Source organism: Vigna unguiculata, chromosome 8, assembly GCF_037176805.1.
Source record: "Vigna unguiculata cultivar grain cowpea cultivar isolate G323 ecotype 2 chromosome 8, ASM3717680v1, whole genome shotgun sequence".
Classification (NCBI taxonomy): Eukaryota; Viridiplantae; Streptophyta; class Magnoliopsida; order Fabales; family Fabaceae; genus Vigna; species Vigna unguiculata.
In genome coordinates this window covers 24,029,529-24,054,040 of record NC_140799.1, presented here as the reverse complement: position 1 = coordinate 24,054,040, position 24,512 = coordinate 24,029,529, and the positions used below count along the sequence as shown (strand labels likewise).

The 24,512-nt window shown below is 34.9% G+C and overlaps 1 protein-coding gene across 2 annotated transcripts; it reads left to right on the top strand.

Moving 5' to 3' along the window:
- Positions 1-8,878: 8,878 nt before the first annotated feature.
- LOC114193822 (uncharacterized) lies at positions 8,879-18,208 on the top strand. Of its 2 annotated transcripts, none has more exons than XM_028083766.2 (16): positions 8,879-8,997; positions 9,193-9,375; positions 9,539-9,688; positions 10,070-10,369; positions 10,484-10,581; positions 11,189-11,267; positions 11,394-11,624; positions 13,598-13,657; positions 14,354-14,439; positions 14,736-14,887; positions 14,976-15,067; positions 15,152-15,281; positions 15,694-16,706; positions 16,778-17,070; positions 17,534-17,677; positions 17,763-18,208. In XM_028083766.2, the coding sequence occupies exons 1-16, from the start codon at positions 8,953-8,955 to the stop codon at positions 17,896-17,898; spliced, it is 3,192 nt and encodes a 1,063-aa protein (XP_027939567.1). In that variant the 5' UTR covers positions 8,879-8,952; the 3' UTR covers positions 17,899-18,208. The 2 variants fall into 2 exon arrangements, with proteins under 2 accessions (XP_027939567.1, XP_027939566.1); XM_028083765.2 differs by having other exon boundaries at positions 17,519-17,677.
- Positions 18,209-24,512: the final 6,304 nt, after the last annotated feature.

Sequence of the window (24,512 nt, the reverse complement as noted above, 5' to 3'; positions counted from 1 at the left end):
TGGGATTAAGATGTCCCAATTCTCGTACTTCATGCAGAATCTCGAAATAGTTCCATGTATCAGGATCACAGAACCACGACACCCTTTCCCCACCGTCATACCATAGCTTCCCATCACTGACAAAATGCCCACAGTGGTGGACCACCACTTCGAAACGATCTTCAGACATCCAACCTGAAATTAAAATGCCCACAAAAGGATACACATATTACCGTCCATACCACCGTCAAACCGACAAATTAATATGGGGGACCACAAATAATATAAACTACACTGCTCAAAGCAAATGGGGGACCACAGACCCATGCAGAAAATGGAAAATGAAACTCCTTAAACCCCAATCACACAACACTCCCACACTTCCATCCATGAAAACAAAGCAAACAAAAAACCGAAGTCGAAATAACCCTAAACCCCAATCAACGAAAATAACAAACAAAATTCCCAAATCCAACTTCCAACCTTCAATGTAGATGACCTTCACTCAACAATGTCGTCACGATAAAGCCTGGAGATTGCAATCAACGTTGAAAAATGGCAGCGCCTTCCTCCGCCTTGTACTCCTCCGCCTTGCAATCCCAATCCCTCGTCGCAATCCCAAACCCTACTCGCAATCCTTATTTCTCTTAATCCCTAATTTTAAAATCATCCCAAAACGACGTTATACTTACGAAATTAATAAACAAAACGACGACCTTGAAAAACATTTATGTTTAATTCAAAAATTATTTTCCACCTTGTACTGTTCACATTAAAAAATAAATCCACATCAGCCATCCATTGAAACGTGTACAGTGTTATACAAAAAATTGTTACTCAACTTAACGCTATTGACGAATTGGGCTTAATTGAATCAATTTTGCAGAATTATGGACCAAATTGAGATTAAAAAAAATCTATGGACCTATTTGAGATTTTCCAGCGAAAACATGGACCAAGGGAGTATTTTAGCCTAAAAAAAATTAAGACTTTTTTTAAATAATTTTATTATTAATTTAATAGTGTATATTAGTACTAAAAAAATTTAGACTTTTCTTATTAAACATAATTTTATAATTAATTTAATAAAAAATATTAATATTTAAAAAATTGAGATATTTCTTTTAACATGATGTTTCATTTGTTTTACCTTTGAATTCATCTTATGTAACACCCCATTTAATTTATAATCATAATTAAAGGTAGTGTTACACAGGATAATACATAAGCACAGTCCTGGGATTTAAGCACCACTCCTTACAACAGCCAAGGCACACCATGCCAAAAAGAAACAATATATAAAGTTTAATAGTATCAGATAGGAATTCAAAGGACAGACTAGTACATGGGCCATAGCCCTAAAGAAAAGCCTAAATAAAACATGAAGTCCAGCCCAAGTAGACTATGCAGCGGAATCATCTCTTCTTGTTGACCTTGAGTACCACTCGCATCTACTCCCATCAATAAACCGATGATCATCGCAAAAGTAGAAGAACAACATACAAAGAAATCAAACAAACAAAGATTAAGCTAGAGTAGAAAACAATTTATCATGCAATCACATGCTATTTCACAATCCAAGTAGTATATGTCATCCAAACATGTTATGACTCCTCAAGCAATACACTAGACTCGACATGACTCATCTGGATACATATAATTTGGTCGGATTCAGCGGATGCTTGCACTTGTGGTGGATATCTCTGCTCACCCCCGAGCTAAGTATTACAAGTATTACAATGTCTCAATCCCCCACACACAAGGTTAGTCCTTAATGAGTTTCAGGCCTCCTACTACTCTCACCACAAGAGTCGATCTGCTCTAAGTGAGACTAACTGACTCCTTAGAGTGTCATGATGCAACCTTACCTTGAATCCTTACCAAATTATATAGATGGGGCACCACCATGAACTTCTACTAACAGGGGTCATGGAATTACGTCCCGACCACTAAAGCACCACCATGAGGTCTCATCCAAAGGCTCATGGAATTACGCACTGACACAAACTAAACATACTCAATCAATCAGGTAATATTTATCATGCACATAACTCTAATGCCAACCTTTATAACCCAATCCTCATTCATATTCCATGTTGAATCCATTCCAAATCATCCTTCCCAATCCATGAATATAGAATTTCACCTCATACCAATACCATGCGATTTTGATACCTACTATTTCATTGAAATCACATGCCAAGATCATACCCAAAATTCATCATTTGCCCACCCATGAACCATTCCATATCTCATATCAAAGTCATACCCAACTCATCATATTCAATTCATGTCAAACTCATAAGCCATAAACCATAATTCATCATATCCACACAAAGTCACTTAATTCATACTTTAAACGGCATAATTAGTCCAAACATATGATTAATATCCAAAAACAAAGAAAACAAGGAGCAAACCTACCCCTCGCGCAGCCCCTCGCTCAAGCATAAGGATCTCGCTAAGGCGAGAGGGACTCTCGGTCAAGCGAGCTCCCTTCGCCTTGGCGAGAGCTCAACAATCTGGAACAGTGGCCATTCACACTAGCTCGCTTAGGCGAGACCTCCTCGCCTGAGCGAGGCATTCACTCGCTCAAAACAAGGATGGCCCGCCTGAGCAACAGCTCGCGCAGAAGGCCTAAGCGAGCCTCTGCCAGTCTCGCTTAGGCGAGACTAACTCGTTTGGGCGAGACTATCAGTTCTTGCCCCTGTTTTCACCTACAACAGTCACGTTTTCCACCAAACAACAACCACAAGCACTTCGCATGTTCATAGTAACATATAGCCCATACAACACCAAACAGAACCAATAATAGGCCAAAAATCATTTAAAACACAAAGCCTTAACTTCCCTTACTTGGAAAGAGCTATCCAAATGACTCGTATACATAAATAGTGAGCACAACAGCTCCGGGAATGACTTAGTGAGCTGGAAACATAGTAGAATGGAACAGAATAAGGGCATTGAGATGAGCCTTAGAGTAAACACGAAAATAAGAGTAGGAGAGATCTAGTATGAGCTAAGGAGCAACTTACGTGGAGTCGAAGGAGCTTGAAAAAACTTTACGAAGGCTATGGATCAAACCCTAGCAGAGCTTCTGTTGAGAACGAAGGGGTTTGAGGACTGATGTTTTCTGAAAGTGAGATGGGAGTGGGAATGTTAGGCTGGTTTAGGGTCTTTGGCTCCTCATGGGCCAGCCCTTAGGCCCAATTAGATTTAGGGAAGCCCTTAAACATAAGGGCAAAAAATATTGGGTCTTACATTCTCCCCAACAACAAAAATTTTCGACCTCGAAAATTCATCGACGAGATGGGAAGAAAAATACGTTTTTCGCATTTCATCTGACAACCACCAATTAGACACGACTAATAAAACGACTCCAACACCTATAGTCATTGGAAACTTTGCCTCTGTCCTAAACGATATGTGTTCAACTGTGTAGATTGGTTTAGTCACTACTCTCGAAGTAACTTCCAACCTGCAACCTTAAAATTGGGATGCTCCCCCTTACCTACCCAACCAACTTGTCTTTGATATACCGACTCGTCTACCATATGCTCTCCACTACCTCTTGTAGGTTTTATCAAAGTCCCAAATGACTTGATCATTATTGAGTTCTGGCCTACTGCCTCACCATCAACACTCTTGACCCCTTTTACGCATAACGATACTCATAACATCTTACTTCCTTTGTTGGCTTCAACCAAGGCAACAAAGTTCCCTACCGAGTTATTCCATTTCCAATTTAAAACTCTCAACTGATTCCATCGCCATATCATTTTGGCCTCCTATCCTATTTTTGATCCCTTGACTCGTAACCATCATTCCACCAAACCAAAGAACCATAAGTCCCATTGACTCCAAATCTCTAGTTTGTTTTGCACCAAGCAACTCTACGATACACCTCAAACTAAGATTGCTCGATTTGACTTTTTCCCAACCTCTTTGAGAAACTTACTTGTCCTAGTCGAATAACTAGACCAAGGAAATCTCTTCACATCTCTTCCTCCCGACTTAGACACTTACTTCTCCACCAACCCTTACCATGTCAAGCCAGATCTTGAATTCTCTTTTTACTTCCTTACTTCAAGGTTGGTACCCTAACTTGAAAACATAATTCAACCACCTCTCATTTCCTTGGTCCAACTTCCTCAGTGCAACCCTACACTTCCAACTCTGAATGATCATTGCACACTTTTACACGATACTCACAAGGATGAAACCTTTGATGTTTTTAAAGAATTGGTCTTCGTAGTGATCTCTAGGTCTTGAATAAGATAGTTCTTCTCGCGCACCTCTTACCATTTCTAAGCATCATCTGCCACCATCTCGTTGCGCTACTTTGATCAATACCCAAGCTCACTTGTTTGTTTACTTAAAATAATGATCCTTTCATGTCCGCCATGACAAGGAAGAATTGTCATTGAGAAATTTTCCTCGAGACCCCTATAAGACTTGTAGAACCCTTTAAACTCCTCTTTTGATAGCCTTAACATTCCATTTTCTCAACAATGTATCTGTCCTTTTCAAACCATATTCCTTATTAGTCACTCCAACCTTAGTCAATACTCTTCTTGAATGGCTTGACACACCACAACTTCATTTTAAAGATTCACCAAACTCATAGTCATCCTAGTGATTATACTGAGTTTATACCATTATGTCTCCAACAACTCTTTCACTTGTTTCTCTTACTTCACAATCCTAGCATAAAGCCTCCAATTAGAAACTGTCAGCACAAGTTCGACTTCAGACCCAAATGGAAAAGGGAACTTCACCACTCCAAAGCGAAAATCTTAATGTTTACTTTAGAACAAATCTATAACTGTTCTACCACTAAGATTCCTTGCGTCTATTTTTCGCTTGCCTTTGTCGTATAACTTTGATTCACATGACACCCTGCCCTCACCTTTCAGCTTGTCTTTGAATTTAAATGCTTTGATCACTACGAAGGCACCACACACCCGAGTGAGTCTCCACTTGGTCGTAATTTTAGCAAAACCATCATCTCAACCTCAGCCCCTTCCTAAAGGCAACCATGATTCCTTTACCATACTGACGACATCAAGAAGTACATGATCCCAAGAAAACTGACTCTTAGTCCAAGCATCACTTCGTAAGGTGCATCTCTAGATGAGATTTATTCGTGCTAACTACTTTAGCATCAACCATCGTAGACACCATGTCAACTACTCAAAACTTTTTTTTTTCATTCCCTCTATCATTGTGCTCCGACATCAGTTGGGTTGTCCTTCCATACGAGAATAACCTTTAAAGGTGTGCCCTTCCTTCTGGTGCGTGAAACCTTCCACTTTATACCCAAGGTCAAATGTCTTGCTCATGGGAACTACTTTTCCTTGAAACTTCCCGCTAACAAAGTTGAAAAGACCCTTCTCCACCTGCTGACTGTTAATTCTAGTATGAACCTCTTATCCATCTCAGCCTCTCACTAGAGGTTTGCCATCTTTTCGCACTTCACAGTCTCTTCCTTTCTTAGCTTGCTCGTTGCTAAGCAATCTCTCCACTTTCTGCAGCCTAGAATTTGCCAATTGGTCCTCTTCCACTACTCCAAGAAGCAGTAGGTGTGACCATATGACTATATTCAATGTCACTTCTCCTAACACTGTATGCATTTGCATGACTCTGAACTTCAACATTGTCAAGATGTAGAATCAGGTTGATTTTCCTCAAACGATGTGGCACTTGCATGCACTGATACCTTTCAGTGTTCTTAATCTTTTGATTCAACTCCTTTTAGAAAAATTGTAGTATCGGTTTCCGAGAATCTATCCTTAAAGCTCCCTCTGACCAAACGTTATTTTGTGAACTCTAGCATCTTTTCTGGTTTATTAGCCCAAAACTTGGCTTTCCTTGCTCAATTATATACGTCATACATCGACTCCCTATCTCTGAGGCAAGACGTCGTCTTAGAGACCCCATTCAACGCTTATAAAGGTGAGCAGACCAAGTTGACATTGAATCTGCATTCTCTTATCTCTGTAGACACTATACATAAGGCACAGAGGCGCAGCAAGACAAACTAGATCATACAAAGTAACACTCTATCACTTATGGACAACCAACCCTCTTGTTTGTCACTCTTCTCTCCCAAACTATTAGAATTGGGAAAGGAAAACAACCTTTAATTTAGTCATGAGTGTGCATCCTCATCATTTAATCAAGGTGTTTTCTGTTCTAAAAATTTTTGGTTTCATTGATAAACTTGACTAGACATGACCACTTATGCCCGCGGGGCATGACAAACCCACAACCGTAGGTCATCCTAAGGATGAACTGCTCTGATACCATTAATGTAACACCCCATTTAATTTATAATCATAATTAGAGGTAGTGTTACACAGGATAATACATAAGCGCAGTCCTGGGATTTAAGCACCACTCCTTACAACACCAAACAGAACCAAGAATAGGCCAAAAATCATTTAAAACAAATGCCCTAACTTCCCTTACTTAGAAAGAGCTATCCAAATGACTCGTATACACAAACAGTGAGCACTACAGTTGCGGGAACGACTTAGTGAGCTGGAAACATAGAAGAATGGAACAGAACAAGGGCATTGAGATGAGCCTCAGAGTAAACACGAAAATAAGACTAGGAGAGATCTAGTATGAGCTAAGGGGCAACTTACGTGGAGTCGAAAGAGCTTGAGCAAACTTGACGAAGGCTAAAGATCAAACCCCAACAGAGCTTGTGTTGAGAACGAAGGGGTTTGAGGAGTGATGTTTTCTGAAAGTGAGATGGGAGTGAGAGTGTTAGGTTGGTTTAGGATCTTTGGCTCCTCATGGGCCAGCCCTTAGGCCCAATTAGATTTAGGGCAGCCCTTAAATATAAGGACAGAAAATTTTGGGTCTTACATCCTACATCAAAGAACTTTTTTATCATTCTTAGTTATTGTTGTAACTGAATTAGAGTGATTTCAATTAGTTTTGTGATGACACTTAAAGGTATTTGTTGATGGTACAAAGATTTGTTCACGCAAGTTGAAAATAAAATTTGAAAAAACTTGAGAAAATAAAAAATAGTAATACTTGTAATCGATCTTTGTTGATTAGTAGAACTATTAACTATTTACAAAGAGAAACAATATGTAATCCAAATTTGGTTTACATTAATACAAACTAGTTATATGTAACCTTCAACAATATGAACAAATATTTTTTTTTTAATTTTATAAGTTTTATTCAGATTTTCACTTTGTTATAATTAATATTTCTTTATATTTAAAATTAATGTTAAATAAAGACTTCAAATGGTAGAAAAAGTTCTTCATGATCTCATTACTTTGCATGAATTATTAATGTCATTGAGCTAAGGATTTTATATTGGAAGCTGAAATTGCTAAGCTAAAGAGTGGTTGAAGTCGTGAAAGTTTGAAAATGAAAATATTTAGATATTTTTCACCTCAATAATATATATATATATATATATATATATATATATATATATCTATATATATATATATATATATATATATATATATATATATATATATATATATATAATAGACAAACTTTAAAGAACTTATAACATGTTTGTACTTATTTATTATACTTCCAATCTTATTAACTCATAATGACAAAATGGTTCATATATGTTCAACATAGGAAAATTATAGATATGTAAATATTATCAAAATTCTTTTATGGACCTATCTATTGCTTCTTATACATTTTATTGAGGGAAATTGTTATTTAGTACATAATTACTATTTAAAAATATTAGTTATAGGTAACTTGTTAAGAAATAATTATAAAAAAATAAGAATATTTGTCTAGTTTTAGTTTAGTGACTCTTAAAAATTATTTTTTGGCACACTATTTTATAAAACTAGTAATTTAGTATGTGAAAATTATTTGAGATAAATATTTATTTTAAATAATTAAATCTACATTTTATAATAAATAAATACTCTGAATATAAAATTATAATATAATTAGAAATTATAATAAATAAATATTTTGAACACGTATAAGATTTAAGGAACAATGTTATTTTAATAATTGATATCTTTTTGAAAATATTGGAACTGATCTAGAATGAAGATGAAATAATAAGTCTACAAGTTAAAGGAGTTGTCTTGGAAGAGATAATCATGGAATAAGATATTTAAGAATAATCTCATTAAAGAATGATTTTTGGAAACACTTTTATTTGATATAGTTATTTAATTTATTTATAATAAATGATTGATAGTAGATAATATTTGCCATAGCATATTTAAATTTAATCCTCAATTACAACTATCAGATAGCTAGAATCAAAGTAAGATGAATTTTAACCAACTATCATCTTGTGACTTGTGAATCTCCTTAAGCAAAAAAGTTGAAATAATTTAAAATAATATTTTAATTGAGAGATTAAGAAGATAACTTGAAATAAAAGTACTAAAAATTTATAATTTTTTAAAACTTTAAAAGTGTATAATTTTTTAAAAAAATTAGAAACGTTATCTCCCGACAATAAATTATATTTAAATTTTTTAAATATTATAATTACCAGAAAAATAGTTAAGATTGTAAAACATGTTTAATTTTAGTTTTAAAAGTTTATTAATATATTATTTGTAATTACCAGAAAAAATATTTATGATTGTAATACATATTTAATTTTAATTTTAAAATTTATCAATATATTATTTGGATTTTAAAATCTCAACAGTAAATATATCATTTTATGAAACACAATTGGATTAATATATTATGAAATACAAATTCAATTGCATTTTAGAATCTCAAAAGTAAATTCTTTGGATCCTAGCTATTATTAATTAATATTTCAACATTATTTGACTTAAATAAAAAAGTTTTTGTTTTCTGTTACATTCCATTAAATAAATACCATTACTTTTCTTGAAAACCCTCATTCATTCAATCACCAACTACCTAATAATTAAGCAGACGCATGCAAAAAGTAGAAACCCGGTCTCCTTCGTGTCAAAGCTCCAATCCAAGATGGATTCTTCGGCGAAACTCATCCCAAGAAAAAGAGCATCCAAGGTAGAACTAGCTACTGTAATCAACTATGGCTTTGCATGTAGCTGAATTAGAGTGATTTGATATTGCATGTCACTGATCTAGAGCTATTTGTTGATGGGTGCAAGTGTTTATTCAACATTGAAAATTGAATTTGAGATTTGAGAAGAGAATGTGAAAAGTGAGAGAATTTTTTGTTTTATGTTTTTTCTGGAGCAGAATACTACACCGGTGAAGAATAACAGACCGAAGAAGAATAGCACGCCGAAGAAGAAGAGCACGCCGAAGAAGAAGAAGAGCACGCCGCCGAATAAAACACCTAACAAAACTGAATCAGAAGTTGCTTCAGCAGGATCTGCTTACAAGTTTGATCTGAGGTTGGAGGCAAAGCTGTCTGCGGAGGTTAAAGTCCTTCTTTGTAACTGTGAATCTTGAGTTCTTTTTATTGTTTTGTTCTTGAGTTGCATGCAATAGTGATATCTGTTAAAATATTAATTATGTGAGATGTGGGTGCATTGAAATAAGTGTGATCTGATATGTAGTTTATTTTCTGGAATGGAATCAGATTGATAAGAAGGTGTACGCTGGAAGGAGAATACATCCCTTTTTTACCTTGTGGAAAGAGGATAACGAACGACAGCGGCGACAAGCTTTATTGGCTAGAAGGAAAGGAAAAGGAATTAGTAGTTCCTGTCATGTATTTGAAGATGTTCAGGTTCCACAATCCAACTTTAACTGAATTTGTTCAAAGTTTTAACTGGTATCAAACTCAATCAAATCGAACAAATTTAACTAATTTCAATGAAATCTTAACTCAATATGTTAGCTTCAAAATTAGTCTAAATCCAACTGAATTGTAATTGAAGTTAAAAATTATGAAAAATATCTTTCAAATGTATACTGAACATTTTAAAATTTGTTCACCAAAACTGTCAATTGGTTCAACTATGTTTCTTTGTTCAGTCTATCATTCTTTTTTTCCATTCAATCGCACCTCTTAATGATAACAAATTTCTTTTAATGATAAAATTATCAAAGATTTGTATATTTTTGTTCTCTGAATTTTAGATGTTGCAATTTTCTCTTGTCAATGCAGGATAATGCCTCACCCATCGACTGGGGTGACTGGACATTTTTGGACAAGACCACAGTTGCATCTTTTGGTACACAGGGTTCAAATTTATCTTTTATGGATGGTTCGGTTGAATCCTTAAATTTTGATAACATAAGTAGCATTTCGAAATTCTCAAGTGCTTCTATGCCTGAGAATGTAATGTGTTGTCCAAGCCAACTTTCTACACAGCCAGATAGTAATAGTAAGCTGGAAATATCATCCCCAAATTCAGTAGTCTTAGAGAAAGCTAAGTGTCTTTTGAAGTCAGAAGATGTCGATGTGGTACATAACTCTTCTTCTTCCGTCTATAGTTTTATGTAATCACTTAGTTTAGATGGAAACAGTCTTATACCTCTGGGAAAATTATTTATAACCATTGCCAACACTATTTTTCAGGATCTGGGGTTGGAGGTGAATGAAAATACTTTCTCAGGACACAAGGACATTTTCAGAAAACAGGATATTGAACCGCAGAGTGAATTTCTTCAAGCAAGGTTAAGACGAGCATGAGCAAAATCAAATATTTTTGTGCTGATAATATATGCACATTTTACCAGTGATATTTTTGTGTTGTTCTTAAGTTGATGCATATGTGTACATTTTACTTTGATTTTTTTTATTTATTTTATGTTTATGTCATGCACATCTCCTTTATGATCTTTATGACATGGGTGCTATTAATTACTTCTTTTCTTAATAAATTGCATTCTTTTCTTAGGTTAGTTTTTTATTTTGGCTGCTGCCAAACTATATTTATTGAATTTTGACCCTTTGATTCTGTAAACCGTGTAAACCCTAATCAATTGGTTTATTTGTGACTACTAAAATTAAAACAAGGTGGATGTGAAATTATTTTGGGTGTTTACATCTTGATAGATATTGTGTACTAATTTGAGAAATTTATTTCTGTTGTCTTCTTCTCATATCTAATCTTTTAAACTAATAAACTAAGTTTGATCTAATGTACTCCGATTTTTCTCATATCCATTTTTATTCATATGTGACTTAGCATTTGAGAATTGTGCAACTTCATTTTTTCTGTCACTTATGCCACATGTCCCATTAGCAAACTTTTTTCATGATCCATTTCTTGCCTTGCAGTATGGGGTCTTACTACCATAGTTGTGAAGGTAACATCAGCTTATGGACAGACAAGTACAAGCCAAAAACCGTCTCTGAGGTCAACATTTCTTCTGGTTCATAATGATATTCTTCTTAACATAATACAAAGCATGCACAAAGTCATAATAGTTGCATGTTTGTAGTTCCTGAATAGAGTGGTTTATGTTGCATGACTTTGTCTTAGGTGTGTGGAAATGAAGAGGCTATGAATTTCTTGCGTTACTGGTTACATCTTTGGCATAAAAGACCTTCTCAATGCACAAAAAGTTCCTCTAAGGAATGTCAAAGAAAACCTTCTCAGTGCAGAAAAAGGTCCTCTAAGAAGGGTCAACAAGACGATACACTTGACCATGCTCCAGAAAATATAGATGAGGGTCACGTGCAGAGTGTTCTCTTGATTACAGGACCAAGTGGGGTAAGTGAAACTATATTTTGTCAAATCTATAACTTAGATAATTCTTTGCATGGTTGAAAACATAATTTAATAGGTGATCAGTAGGAATCTATTTTGTTTTAATAGGTATATTGAATATATTTTTTTATTCTTTATCTATTTACTTATTTTAATAATAAGTTTAAAAGTAAAAAATAATTTATTAAAATCTAATTAAAGATGGAAAGATGTAATTATTAAGATAAAAATTTGTGATAATCAAAATTATGAAAAAATACATAATATATAACGTATTACTAGTAACTATATAGAAAAATCTTTTAAAATTAAAAAATACTATTTATTAAATTAACATTTCATATCAAGTCAGATAAAAGAGTTCTTTTTTATCTTCATTAATAAAATAATAGAACAATAGAATATACGAAAAGAATGAATTTGTATTTAACTTCTTAATTTTCTTCCAAACAAAAGAAAATATGTGATATGAATAAAATATACGAGAAATATAGAAAAAATGAGTTTGTGTCTTATTTTCTATATGTGAGAGTAAGAATATAAAATAAAATATATGAGAAATATAGAAAAAATTAGTTTATGTCTTTTCTATATATCTTTTTCGAAAAAAAAAACATGTGAATGTGAGAATATTTGAAAAATTTAAAAGATACGAGAAAACATAAAAATATCTTAATAAATTTATTTATTTTTATTGTATTTAATGTTATATTTTATTATTTATTAACATTAAATATTATATTTTATTAAAAAAATAAAAATTATTTAATTTAATTTTTACTAATATAATATACTACATTATAATTGTAAAATTTTTAAAAATATTTAAGGGTTATGACCCCTCGATCATAACACTAAGAACCGCCTCACCATGTGACGGTCAGGTGAAATAGAGAATGAAAATGACTTAGTCTAGTCATAAGTATCAGAAGACCTTGTTTCTATTTATTTTTATATTGTTACTTATTATTAAACTTCAGAAATTTAAGAATTTATATATTAGTTCCAATTGTTGATTATATTACACAAGGATTTATTTAATTGTAACCCTTCGTAGTATAAAAGGGTAACTGTGGGTTAGAAGTGATCTTTCTCTTAGTTCTTCCTAACTGTGAGTTATAACTGACTTTACTATTCTTCCCATAATGTTGTTTTTGGTTCTTCAAAGTTGTAGTTCTAATATATCTATACATGAGTTTCTGTATCAGGAAATTGCAACCACACTTTTTCTGTGTGTTTGCATTCATTTTTAGTATCAGTCATATTTGAGAAACTTAATGACAAATTTCTTGCCAAGGTGTTAACAAAAATGACACAGGTTGCATCATTCTGCTGTCACCAAAAAACTCCCTGGAGTTTTCTTTCTGATCATGGATGCATGCATGCACCATTTTGATCCTGTAATAAATATTTTAAGATAGAAGGAGATTTTGTATGAATTTAAATGTAGCATGCATAGTTATAAATTGGTTGACGTTTTCCGTAGGATTATGAAATTAGGAGAGGTTTGTGTATGATGCAACAAAAAAGCAGCAGTTACTGACTCCTTTACTCTTTACTTGTTTGTGTTATTTCTCTTAACATCAGTATTTAGGTTATCAACAACTCTTCATTCTCTCTGCTCTTTGGATTTTGATTGAGTGAATGTATATAAAATCCAAACTTTTTCATTGTTTCTTCCACCACAATTTTCTTGACTTGGTAAGAATAATATTGTTGTCCTTTGTTCAATTATGCACAGTAATGATCATGAAAAGTTGTCATTTATTTTTCTTCTGGTTATCATGGCAGTTTTAAGAAGTGGTTTTTATTTTTTTTATTCTTGATATATTTTGATTGAAGGTACATGAATTAAATCTATTTCCCTTTTGTAACTAAGAGAATGCTGACATAAATGCATTCAACTTGGTTGTAGATAATTATCATCATCTATATGTTCTTGGATATAATGTAAACTTTGTTTTGTGACCTTGCAGAGTGGCAAGTCTGCAGCTGTCTATGTTTGTGCCCAAGAGCTAGGGTTTAAAGTTGTAGAGGTATATCACTGTTTAGAAGTATACCTTTGAATATTTATGTTTTACATTGATAACTTGCTTGTATCCTCACTTACAAGAGAGGATAGGTAATCCTCTAATGTAAACCAAGGAAAACAAAGTAGAAACCTTAACTGGTAACCACAAAACAAACACAAAATTAAGAAATTAGAGATGATTAATTTGGAAATCTAAACAAGCTTCAAATCATGATGACCTTGTTAACAACATCATTTAATTTCACTCTGTCTATCCTGTCCTTGTGCATAGTAGAGAAACACTAGACAATCCACAACTGTGAATGTTTCAGCAAGTTTCCAATAATAAGACGTTTTTGAGAAACAGATGTGGGATGTACCTCCTCACTCCTACATGAGAAGCTTTTTGTAATATCTTCTAGTTGTCACTTCTTAAAACTTTCTTTGCTTTTACAAATATGTAATTCTGTTAATGTATCTGGAAAAAAAAGGGAAATATTACTTTGACACCCGTTTAAAAAAATCCATCTTACAACTGTGAATTTACTAATTTAATAATACAATAATATGTATGTATTAGAATTTCAAATTAAAAAATAAAATAAATATTATTAAAATATTATTATCTTAAATATTCAAGTGGGTGTTTTTCATTCAGCATATGTAAAAATATAATCACTACAAAAAAAAAAATCAAAGTTTGTCTCTCATGTCACAACAGATCAATGCATCAAGTTGTCGAGATGGAACTGCTATCACTGATATCAAGAATAAACTAGAAGAACCTGATGCAGGAAAAATCACAAGGTTTATTAATCTGTCCTTACAAATTATTGTTACTGAACTTCTGTTGTTGTGTTATTTTATCTGACCATACTTTATCTTATAGTGCTGTTACTTTCTTTCAATATTTTGTTGACTTATTTGAGTGTTATTTTGTTTGAGAATCTTTTTTCTTTCACAGGTAATGAGCACATCATTTAATTTTTTCAAAGGAATATATATATTGTAGACAAGACAAAACTATATTCTGTACATATAAAAGCATTTTGTCATAGGTGGTTCTTCCAAAATCAAGTAATTATCTGTCTTTATATTGGCAGGTGGTTGCTTCCTCGTTCTGTTGAAGCTCGCCCAACTTTAATTCTAGTTGAGGATGTGGACATTATATTTCCTGAAGATCGTGGTTGTATCACTGCCATACGACAACACTTCTCGGCCACAGAAAAATGGCCTATTATATTCACCAGCAACAGTGAGATGACTTGTTAAATAATGTATCTTTGCCCAATCTATAGCTTTTATGTGTTCATATTTATGACAATGCAATTTTTTAAAATTAGGAAATTGTGGTGGCCTACCAAAAAGTTTTGAAAGACTACATGTTTCTTTCTCATATCCATTGCCAGATGAGTTACTTCGCCATATAGAAAAGGTATGTGCTCTAGGATTTCTATATTTCAACCCTCAAAGCTGGGAAAACTGAACCTGAAATTATACATCTATGGATAACCTGCAGGTTTGCGTCACAGAAGAAGTCAATATCAATCCTCTCCTACTGAAAAAAATTATCCAGTCTTGTGATGGAGATATTCGGAAAACTATTATGCAACTTCACTTCTGGTGCCAAAGTAAAAAGTATAGCGAAGGTGCATTACAAAGCCCTTTTGTTGCATGTCTGTATGCTTTTGACTTGTAAGAAAATAATAGTTGTTCAAATTTGGACTTAATGTGTGCATTGATGCTCTCATATTAAGACCTACTATTTTTTCATCTGTGTTAGCAATAGCTTGTAGAACGTACGAAGAAATCTTGTTATTATATTATTTATTGATTATTTTAGGAAAGATATAAAAGGTTAGAGAAGATAGATCATCTTAAAAATATACTCCTCTCTAGAGATAGGGATGAGCTGTTTTGAAATTGATTCATCAGGGCAAACCAACATCAGTTGCACTGTTATTTATTTATTTATTCACTCTCAAAATATTCCTTCTTCGTTAATATTGGCTAATAATGCAACCTAACCTAACATTTTCATATTAATTATTTACTGTTCAGACAGGAAAGTGGGAAAGGTGTATGGTATGCTTCCTTTTGATGTTGAGGCTTGTCACCACATTATACCAAAGATACTACCCTGGAATTTTCCCTCAGAGTTGTCCCAACTCATTGAGAAGGAAGTTGCTAAGTCAATAGCCACAATGGATGAAAACTCGTATTTGCAGGTGTTAGTTAACCAAGAGCTAGACATAAATGAAAAGAAAGATAAGGTGAAGAGAATCAAGAGATCTCTTGCAGACTGCAATGGGTTTGAAAGTCAACAAAGTGCTATTTCTGAATTTTCAAACTGCTCTGGATCCCCGGTAACATCCTCTTCAGACGTTCATGAGGAAGTTTACAAGAGACATTCCCTTGAAAGCAACAGTGACTATCTCTTTAAGTTTCAAATGAATCAAGCCTATCTAAGTTCATCATTTTCCAAACCGGTTAGTTCAATTTTGGAAAGAGAAACTACTTATGATGCATGCTTAAATGAAACGTATAAATCATTTTATGCATCGAGTTTACATGGATCAATATCCGTTCCTGAGGCAGCAATTCAAAGTGGAATAAAGCCAATGACTGGACCAGTGTCTGGTTCAGTAGAAGGATCTTCTCTTGATAATGAGCTGACACCGACCACTTTCACTTTTTGTCAATCCTCAGACAAATTGCCACCAAATTCTTATCCATTTGCAAATCCTGAAATTCTAGAATCTTCTTTTACAAAAGCAGTTGTGCAAAATTTCAGAGATGGGAATACAAAAACCACAACTGTGAGTAATGCCATAGATGCGTGCAGTCATATTGATTCTACATCAAACTCAAAGTCTTTTGACTCTAGTCCATCGATACCAATGGATATGGTACAAGAATTGTGGAGGGAACTTCGTACATGTCGAAAGGATTTAGGACAGGATGACGACCAAGAACAACAAAATGTTATTCAAGTTCTTAAACTTACTAGTGGGCTGACCGATCTAATTTCTGAAGCTGACTTATTGTTTCGTGATCACCAACCAAAACAATGTGTAAGTGTTTTAAAATGTGCTTTTCTTCGTTTATATTGTACCGACACCTTAATTATGACAATAATGTGTAGGGTATGATGGAGCCTTCGATGACACTTTTTGAAGAAGCCACAAAGAGTTGGTATGATGAGCAAATGATGATGTCTACAGTTGCTGTACATGGTTTTTCTTTTTATGCCAAACATATATCAGATGTAGGATCCAAGTTTGGTTATGAGAACGAGGTAGATCTAATCTCAGAGATGTTGGCTAGCACTACTAATGTTATGGCACTGGGAAAATTGTCTAGACAAGACCAAATAAAAAGTACCAACATATATGACAATAAGCTATTGAAGATGAATGACCTGACAAATGATACCAAGTAGGTATTCCATGACTTAATTTTAGAGTAGTGATGAACATACCACCATTTTACCCTCACAACATCCATAGTATTTTTTTATAACTTTTTATACTTTTTTTTTTCATTTATAAGTGTTCAATGAATCTTCTTAATCATTAATCACTGCATCTAATATATTATCCTTTTTGAGTGTGAAACTTTTTTACAAATTTATCTTTAAAAAATACTTTAAAGATTGAAGAAAGAAATGTATTTACCTTTGGTATGAACTCTTAAGTGATACAAGGGTATTGGAGTATCGGAATACAATACTATGCATGCATCTTAAGGGGTATTGGATGAATGTTGGGACTATACTAGATGTTTATCTTTTTCCATAATTTGAATTGTTAGTGCAAACAATTCCACAACTATCTGGAACTTATTATCTTAGCGATTTGCTAATGTGGAAATATGATGAAAACAGAACATCTTTTTCCAGCGTGATCCGGTCCATGATGCCAGCATTATCATCCTTGTCAGTGAGAGGTCTTGCATTAAGTGAATATATATCTTCACTACGCCAAATCTCAATTTCTGAAGGTTTTCGCATTTCACATGATTCAGAAAATACGAGAAAACGAAGGTACATGTTATGAAGCAAATTTAGTTTTCAGCGTTCTAATTAATTGGAATAGTTAACCAAGAATATTTGAATTGTTTAAATGCAGAAAAGTTGATCGACATTATTTGAGCAGAGGTAAATTGAAGTTGACTCCTGAAGATATATCATTGGTGTGCAAAGGTGATTTATACAGAAAGATTTCTTCACAGTACATTGCTAAAATGGAAAGCAAAAGTGCATGATCGAACCTTAGAGTATGGATTTAATTTAATAGTAAATCCATTTGTGGTGTAAAAATAAAATCGCTGGTGATTGGCATAGGACGAGACCAATAAAGTTTATTTTTGCCTATGATAATGATCATGGACTGAGACGAAAATAAACTGCAACAGCGATAGAATTACCAAATGAGACTTGTATGAACCTTTAATTGTAGGCATTTTATTGTTACTGAAATAATCTTGTTTTAAACAAGAATTATGTAGTTATGACATTGCATCAAAATTTTCAGTTTTACTGGATGTTGATTCATCTACATGATAATTTTCTTGATATTGGAATGGCGGATCTCCCTTAGGGACTAAGGGGGTCGTGGGCCCCCTCCTTTTTTTTCACATTATTTATTAAATTATATAATATATTCATATAATATACTTTTATTGTTTTAAAGTATAACTAAAAACATTGGTTTTGTTATATATCAAACTTAAATAACTATTACATTTAAAAATTTGAAGAAAAATGATAATATTTATGATATTTTTTGTTTCAAACATTGTTTTAAATATGTAGTTGTGACATGTTGCATCAAAATTTCCAGTTACCGAATGTTGATTCATCTATATGATAATTTTCTTTGGACAAACCTTTGCAAAAAATTTATATATAGGAACCAATGGCAGACCTTGGTTACGGATTAAGTGGGTCGGCTCCTTATGTAACATCTCATTTAATATATAACCTTAATTAAATGAAATATCATATACAATATAATATAAAGAGTAATGCCATTTAGTTTAAGTGTCAAGCATTACAGTTATCCATGAATAAACTGGAATAAAGACTGGGCACACCAAGATATCATGAACAAAATTAAAAGATTCAACGGATGACCAAAAGTTTGCTCATAGAGCAAAAGATTACAATATAATAAAGGACTTTCACAACATGAGTCTAACATCAACCCATGACCATCAAGTTGCAGCATTCCCGTTGTCACTGTGATCACAAGGAGTTCCCATATCTGCTCACACCAAAAGGATTGGTGATCATTGCAAAAAGGAAAACACACACAAGAAGACAACACAAACAAGAAGGGTAAGCTAGAGTAAAAAGGTTTTATCATACGACTAATTATACAATTTAAAGTTCAAGCACAGATAAATCAACCAAGCATGTGATAGCAAACAACAAGACTCTAAGACTCAATTATCCGGATACATATATATAATCAGTCGGATTCACTAGATGCTTGCACTTGTGATGGCGTAGCCATTGGCAATGGGTTTCACCCTACCACGTACAAGATTAGCCTTCAAACATCTAAGGCCATTATTCTGCCAAAGACTAGGGCCTCTTACTACTCTTACCACTTGAGTTAGTATGCTCTACATGAGACTAACTGACTCTTTATAGCTTTAGGATGCAATCCTTACTTGAATCCTTACTTAATTATATATGCTGAGGCACCACCACAAAATCTTACTAAGAGGTTCGTGGAATTATGTCCATTACATGAGACACAACCATGAGCTCTCACCAAGAGGGTCATGGAATTACGTCTATTACATAATGCACCACCATGAGATCTCACCAAGAGGTCCATGGAATTATGTCTAACTCATACCATAGCCATGCTTCACCAACCAACCATAGATTTATCATGCATACCGATCTCATGCCCATATTCAACCAACCATCCAATCATGTTTAATACGCATAATCATACCAAACTCATGAATTCCAGCCCATTAACCATTTAATACATGTATATTCACCCAATTAATGCTTTAACACCCCAAATTTAGGATGTCACGAGAAGCTATCATTGCTCTTTTTGTTTAAAATAAAACGATTATATCACAAAAAGGCACAAAAATACTCATAGTTTAAATGTAAATAAGTAATCCAAACTCCCATTGAAAATAGTAATAATAAAAAAACAAAGCTCCAATCAAATACTAGAAATCAAAAGCAATTTTCATAGTCTTCATTGTTTGATTGAAATAAACTAAATAAATAATAATCCCCTCGAGTACATTCCATCCTCTCCGCAATCTACTTTGAGTCAGAAACATCTGCATTACCATCTACTCACGTATAACACACACGTTATACGATCATCGCATGGGAAACAAACACACAAACAAAAAAATAGGGGTAAGCTAACCATAAACAATGATATATAAAAGAATTTCGTAAGAAAAACATGTCTAATAATACTCAATGTCGCATTCAAGTAACACGGAAACATTATCATCACAATTCATCCTTAGTTTGAACATACAAACCCCAAATCCAAACAATCATACGAAACTAAACATAGCATCACATTCATCTAAAATCTTCAAATATAGTGATCATAATCAAGCTTTGGTTTTCCGCGGCCTCTCACCCCACAACATCAACATCTAGTGTCCTAGAATAGATGGTTCGATGTGTCCCATTAACGTAGCCAGATTGTTTCCCTTATTCCTCAAGGAATTATGAGTAAAAATGTCGATGCATCGCACATCGGGCACTATACTCACAACGAGCCGAAATAAGGTGAAACATTTTTCCCCTCCCCACTGCTTCACACTGGTAAGAGGGTACAACACTCGAACCAATCCTTTACCATTGCTTCACACAGGCGAAGATAATCTGTAAGACCCGTAGAATTTAATTAATTAAATAATTAGTTAATTAATAAATAGGGAGGGGTAATAATTATGACATTAAATGATGATTGGTATGACGTGGAAAAGTACTAGCTCAAGTGGTTGAGAGTACTTGGTTTGTGTGAGAGGACTTGGGTTTGAGTCCTATGTATGATACTTTTTGTATTATTATTATTATTTCAATCTATGAAAGCATGTTCTGTTATGATATGATGCTTGAATTGTGATTTCTAGCATGAAATATGAATTGGCATGATGGTTTGATATTGATTTGGCAATTGCATGGTTATGGGTTCAAGGTTTGGAGAGCTCACATTAATTTTTATATTTTTGGGCATTTTTGGGTCTGATTTGAATATGAAAGGGTTGGGAAGAAGCCCTAATGGTAAGGCAGCCGAGAGGTGGCTGGAAGGGAACCATAATGGTGTGGTAAATGGTAATAAACCCCATTCAATAAGTAAATTTCGTTTTTAAAGTATTAGCATAGTTTTAGGGCACCTTTAAAAAGTTCTAGAGAGGTAGAAAGAAGGGTTTTGCAATCTGAAAAATCTGACTTACATAGAGAGCACGGAAATTCTGGAAGCTTGTGAGGTTGGGAGAGATTGAGAGGCTGAAAAGAGAGGAACCAAGGAGGGCTAGTGGGCAAAGGAGAACTATTCAAGTTTCAAGGGTTAAAGTCTAAGAAGAGAACCAGGTTAGGGGAGTTTACCACGATTGATTTGTTGTTTGGTGTGAATTGTATGAAAGCCATACTTAAAATTATGCATGCACTGTGTTATTCTGTGATTCTGTTGAATTCTGGGAATTTTCCAGAAACCGCCTGGCGGGCTATACATAGCCGCCAGGCGGCTCATCCATTTCTGCACCAATTACTACATTTCTGGGTTCAGCGCCTGGCGGTGAATCCCTGTACCGCCAGGCGACTCAAAGCCTGTGTATGTGCTGAGTGTTTTTGCGTAAATCGCCTAGCAGAATGGGTGGTGACCGCCAGACGACGCGAGTCCGATTATCGTTTGGGGTTTTCCTGCGCGTTTGGTGTGAGTTGTTCGGAGGGAAAGCGAGGAGTGAGTTTAGGGAATGATTGGGTGTGAAAATGTTGCGATTTTGAGTGTGATTAGGAGTGGAAATCAATGGAACAGTGTTAAGGTGTTTTAGGGTTGGATAAACAGAGCTGATGTCGGGAAGTTTCAAGCGAGTAAAAAGGACTTGAGAGAATTTGTTAGTTGATGTGCGAGTAACTGAACCATGGTCATTAGGAATCCATTGGGTAGTGAAACGAACTGGGTTAGGAAAGCGGGGATTGGGTGGAGTTGCTGATGCGATAATTCTGGGAAACTACCAGAACTTCATGAACCGCCTGGCGGCACGGGATCTGCCGCCAGGCGCTGTCACAGAACCTTGGATGTGTGTGTATGTTTGCAGGAAATTTGGGGTGTTGGGATTTGTAGAGAAGGCTGGAGTTCTATTATATGTTTGAGGAGTTTAGGTGGAAGTCGTTTTGTCATGGGGTGGTGGTACTAGAAAAGGTGGGAATTGGTAAATAAGATTCGTTGAGGATTCTAGGGTGGAGTAAAATCTGAAGAGTTTAAGTGTGATATGATTGAGTAAAATAGAAGGATGTGATGTAGAGTTAGGTTACCTTTTTGAGGCTAAAGAATAGCTAAATGGTTGGACGACTTAACCTTGTCATTTGGGAATCTAAGGGACGTCAGTAAGGGAACAATAAGATAATGAAACCTTGGTGATAGTGCTGCCACGAATGGGGTAATAAGGAAAACGTGTCATAACAGGTTGATTGTGAAAGTTGGAACTATCTTCATAGGTACAAATAGTGCGTGAAACATAACTGAGATATTACTTTGACTAGAGACATCACAGGTAGTGAAGATTACCAAGTCACGAGACTCTGAACAGGAGAATTGAAGTATTGACATAGTCCACTAGTCCCTGAACCAGAACAGAAGGGTAATTTGAAAACACTGTCACAGTGCCTGGCGGTAATATGCGAACCGCCAGGCGATGGCGCCCAACAAGGGAGGGCTGCAAGTGAGTGGCGCCGGGCGGAGGGGAGAGTTCTGCCAGGCGATAGTGGCACGAACAGTGGCTCCTGGAACAGCGTCCGCCTGGCGGTATGGACTGTCCCGCCAGGCGGTAGTTACAAAAATTGAGGGTTCGAGGCGCTTGGCGCCTGGCGGTACGTGTCCCCCGCCAGGCGGTCTGGAAGCTGTGGCGCCTAGCGGTACGTGTCCCCCGCTTGGCGATTTAGCTGCTGTGAGTCCTAGTTGATGAACTTCGTAGGGTGTTCTACAAGGTTTCTGGTAGTGCTTTAGAGGTGAGGTTGCTGGAGTTCCTTGAGTTGTGGCTCGGAACGTATCCCTTGAGTTGTGGCTCGGGATAGGGGTTAAGCACGTGGTATTCCTTGAGTTGTGGCTCGGAATAACATCTCTTGAGTTGTGGCTCGGGATGGCGGATGAACACGAGGAACCTTTGAGTTGTGGCTTGGGTTGGCGAGTGTGGCCGGTATGAGTGTGCTGGTTATGGCCAGTACGGATGGGTCCAGATAGATTGCCCTCCTCAGTTGTTGGCTGACGAGTTTGGTAGTCTTGGGACGATACGGGCTTTGTTCGTGTATGGGAACTGTACCTGGCGTTGCGGTGTATGATCCGTAGCATGTATTCCCGCACGTGCTCTATCGGTTGTGGCCGATAGGTATGGTAGCAAGTCACTTTGAAGTAATTAACAGACGAAGTAGAACATGAATAAACGTATTGGAGATTGAATTGAGGGAATAAAAATATAGGACAATGTGGAAGGTTAATTTAAGTGATGGGATGGGTATGAATACTGATTTATATATGTATGTTTATAGCTTTGTGTATATATGTGTTTTATCTGCTAAGCTCACCCTATATGTGTGTGTGGCGATGATCGTGTACGCGGTACACGGGAGCAGATGCTGATGATGCAGGTGGCTCAGGTGCAGCTTAGGCGCGGAGAGGGGATTGTTTTGGGGAAACTTTTACTTGTATTACTCTGTTTTGGAAATATTTGTAAACCCGGATGGGTGACTTAATAATATTGGATTTTAATTATGTAATGGACGTTCTAAGTTTTTATCAGCTCAATTAATAAAGCTTTAAATTTTCCCACGTTTTGGGAAAATGAGGTATTATTAAACATGTGGTTTTATTTATTCCATTTATTTATTTATAAATTAGTAATATCCTGATGGGATGTTACATGATCCCTTTTCACTACTTCACACAGGCGAAAGAGTCTTCACTGGGTTTCTAGGTACAAAAAACCTCACACAACATTTAATTCCACCAAGAGCTTTCAAACAAGGCAAAACACTCCCAACATGCAACACATGAGAATTACATATTGCCAAAAACACATCTTCTCTGAGATAACATCTTCTCTCCTCAATTCTGAGATAACATCTCTCCTCAATTCTTTTTTTTTTTGAATGTTTTGTACGCAAATATGTATTTGCAGATCTGCATTGTTTCCACATTAGTGTTATAATTAATGTTTGTTTGCGGAAAAGATTGACTGGATATTATGTATATACTTTTAAGTAATCTTTTACATGCTTTCTGTTCAACATTATTTTTTTGTATTACTTTTGGCGGACTAGAGATTTGCATTGGTTCTGACATGAATACCTGATATTTCCAGTTTTCACCAAAACATGTTAGTATCAAAACTGCATTTCTAGATGAGAAGTATATATTTCTATTAACATCATATGCCTATGACTTTTTCAATAGCTTACAAGTCAATGAGATCTACATTTGTCCTTTATTGATTCTTCTACCATTGAAAATTAAATACCCAAGAAAGATATCAGCGTTAAGTTTTTCGAGAATTGCCAAATCCATGTTATCTTACAATTTTGTATGCATTGTTGGACCAAAAGAAAAAGCTGATTGTTTAGGCATGTGCAAAAAGGTGTTTTTTCTTTTCCCCATTTT

Coding starts and splice junctions, on each gene's coding strand:
- LOC114193822 (XM_028083765.2), top strand. CDS start 8,953: ATGGATTCTTCGGCGAAACTCATCCCAAGAAAAAGAGCATCCAAG. Junction 8,998..9,192: donor CAAGAAAAAGAGCATCCAAG/GTAGAACTAGCT, acceptor TTTCTGGAGCAG/AATACTACACCGGTGAAGAA. Junction 13,658..14,353: donor TAGGGTTTAAAGTTGTAGAG/GTATATCACTGT, acceptor ATGTCACAACAG/ATCAATGCATCAAGTTGTCG.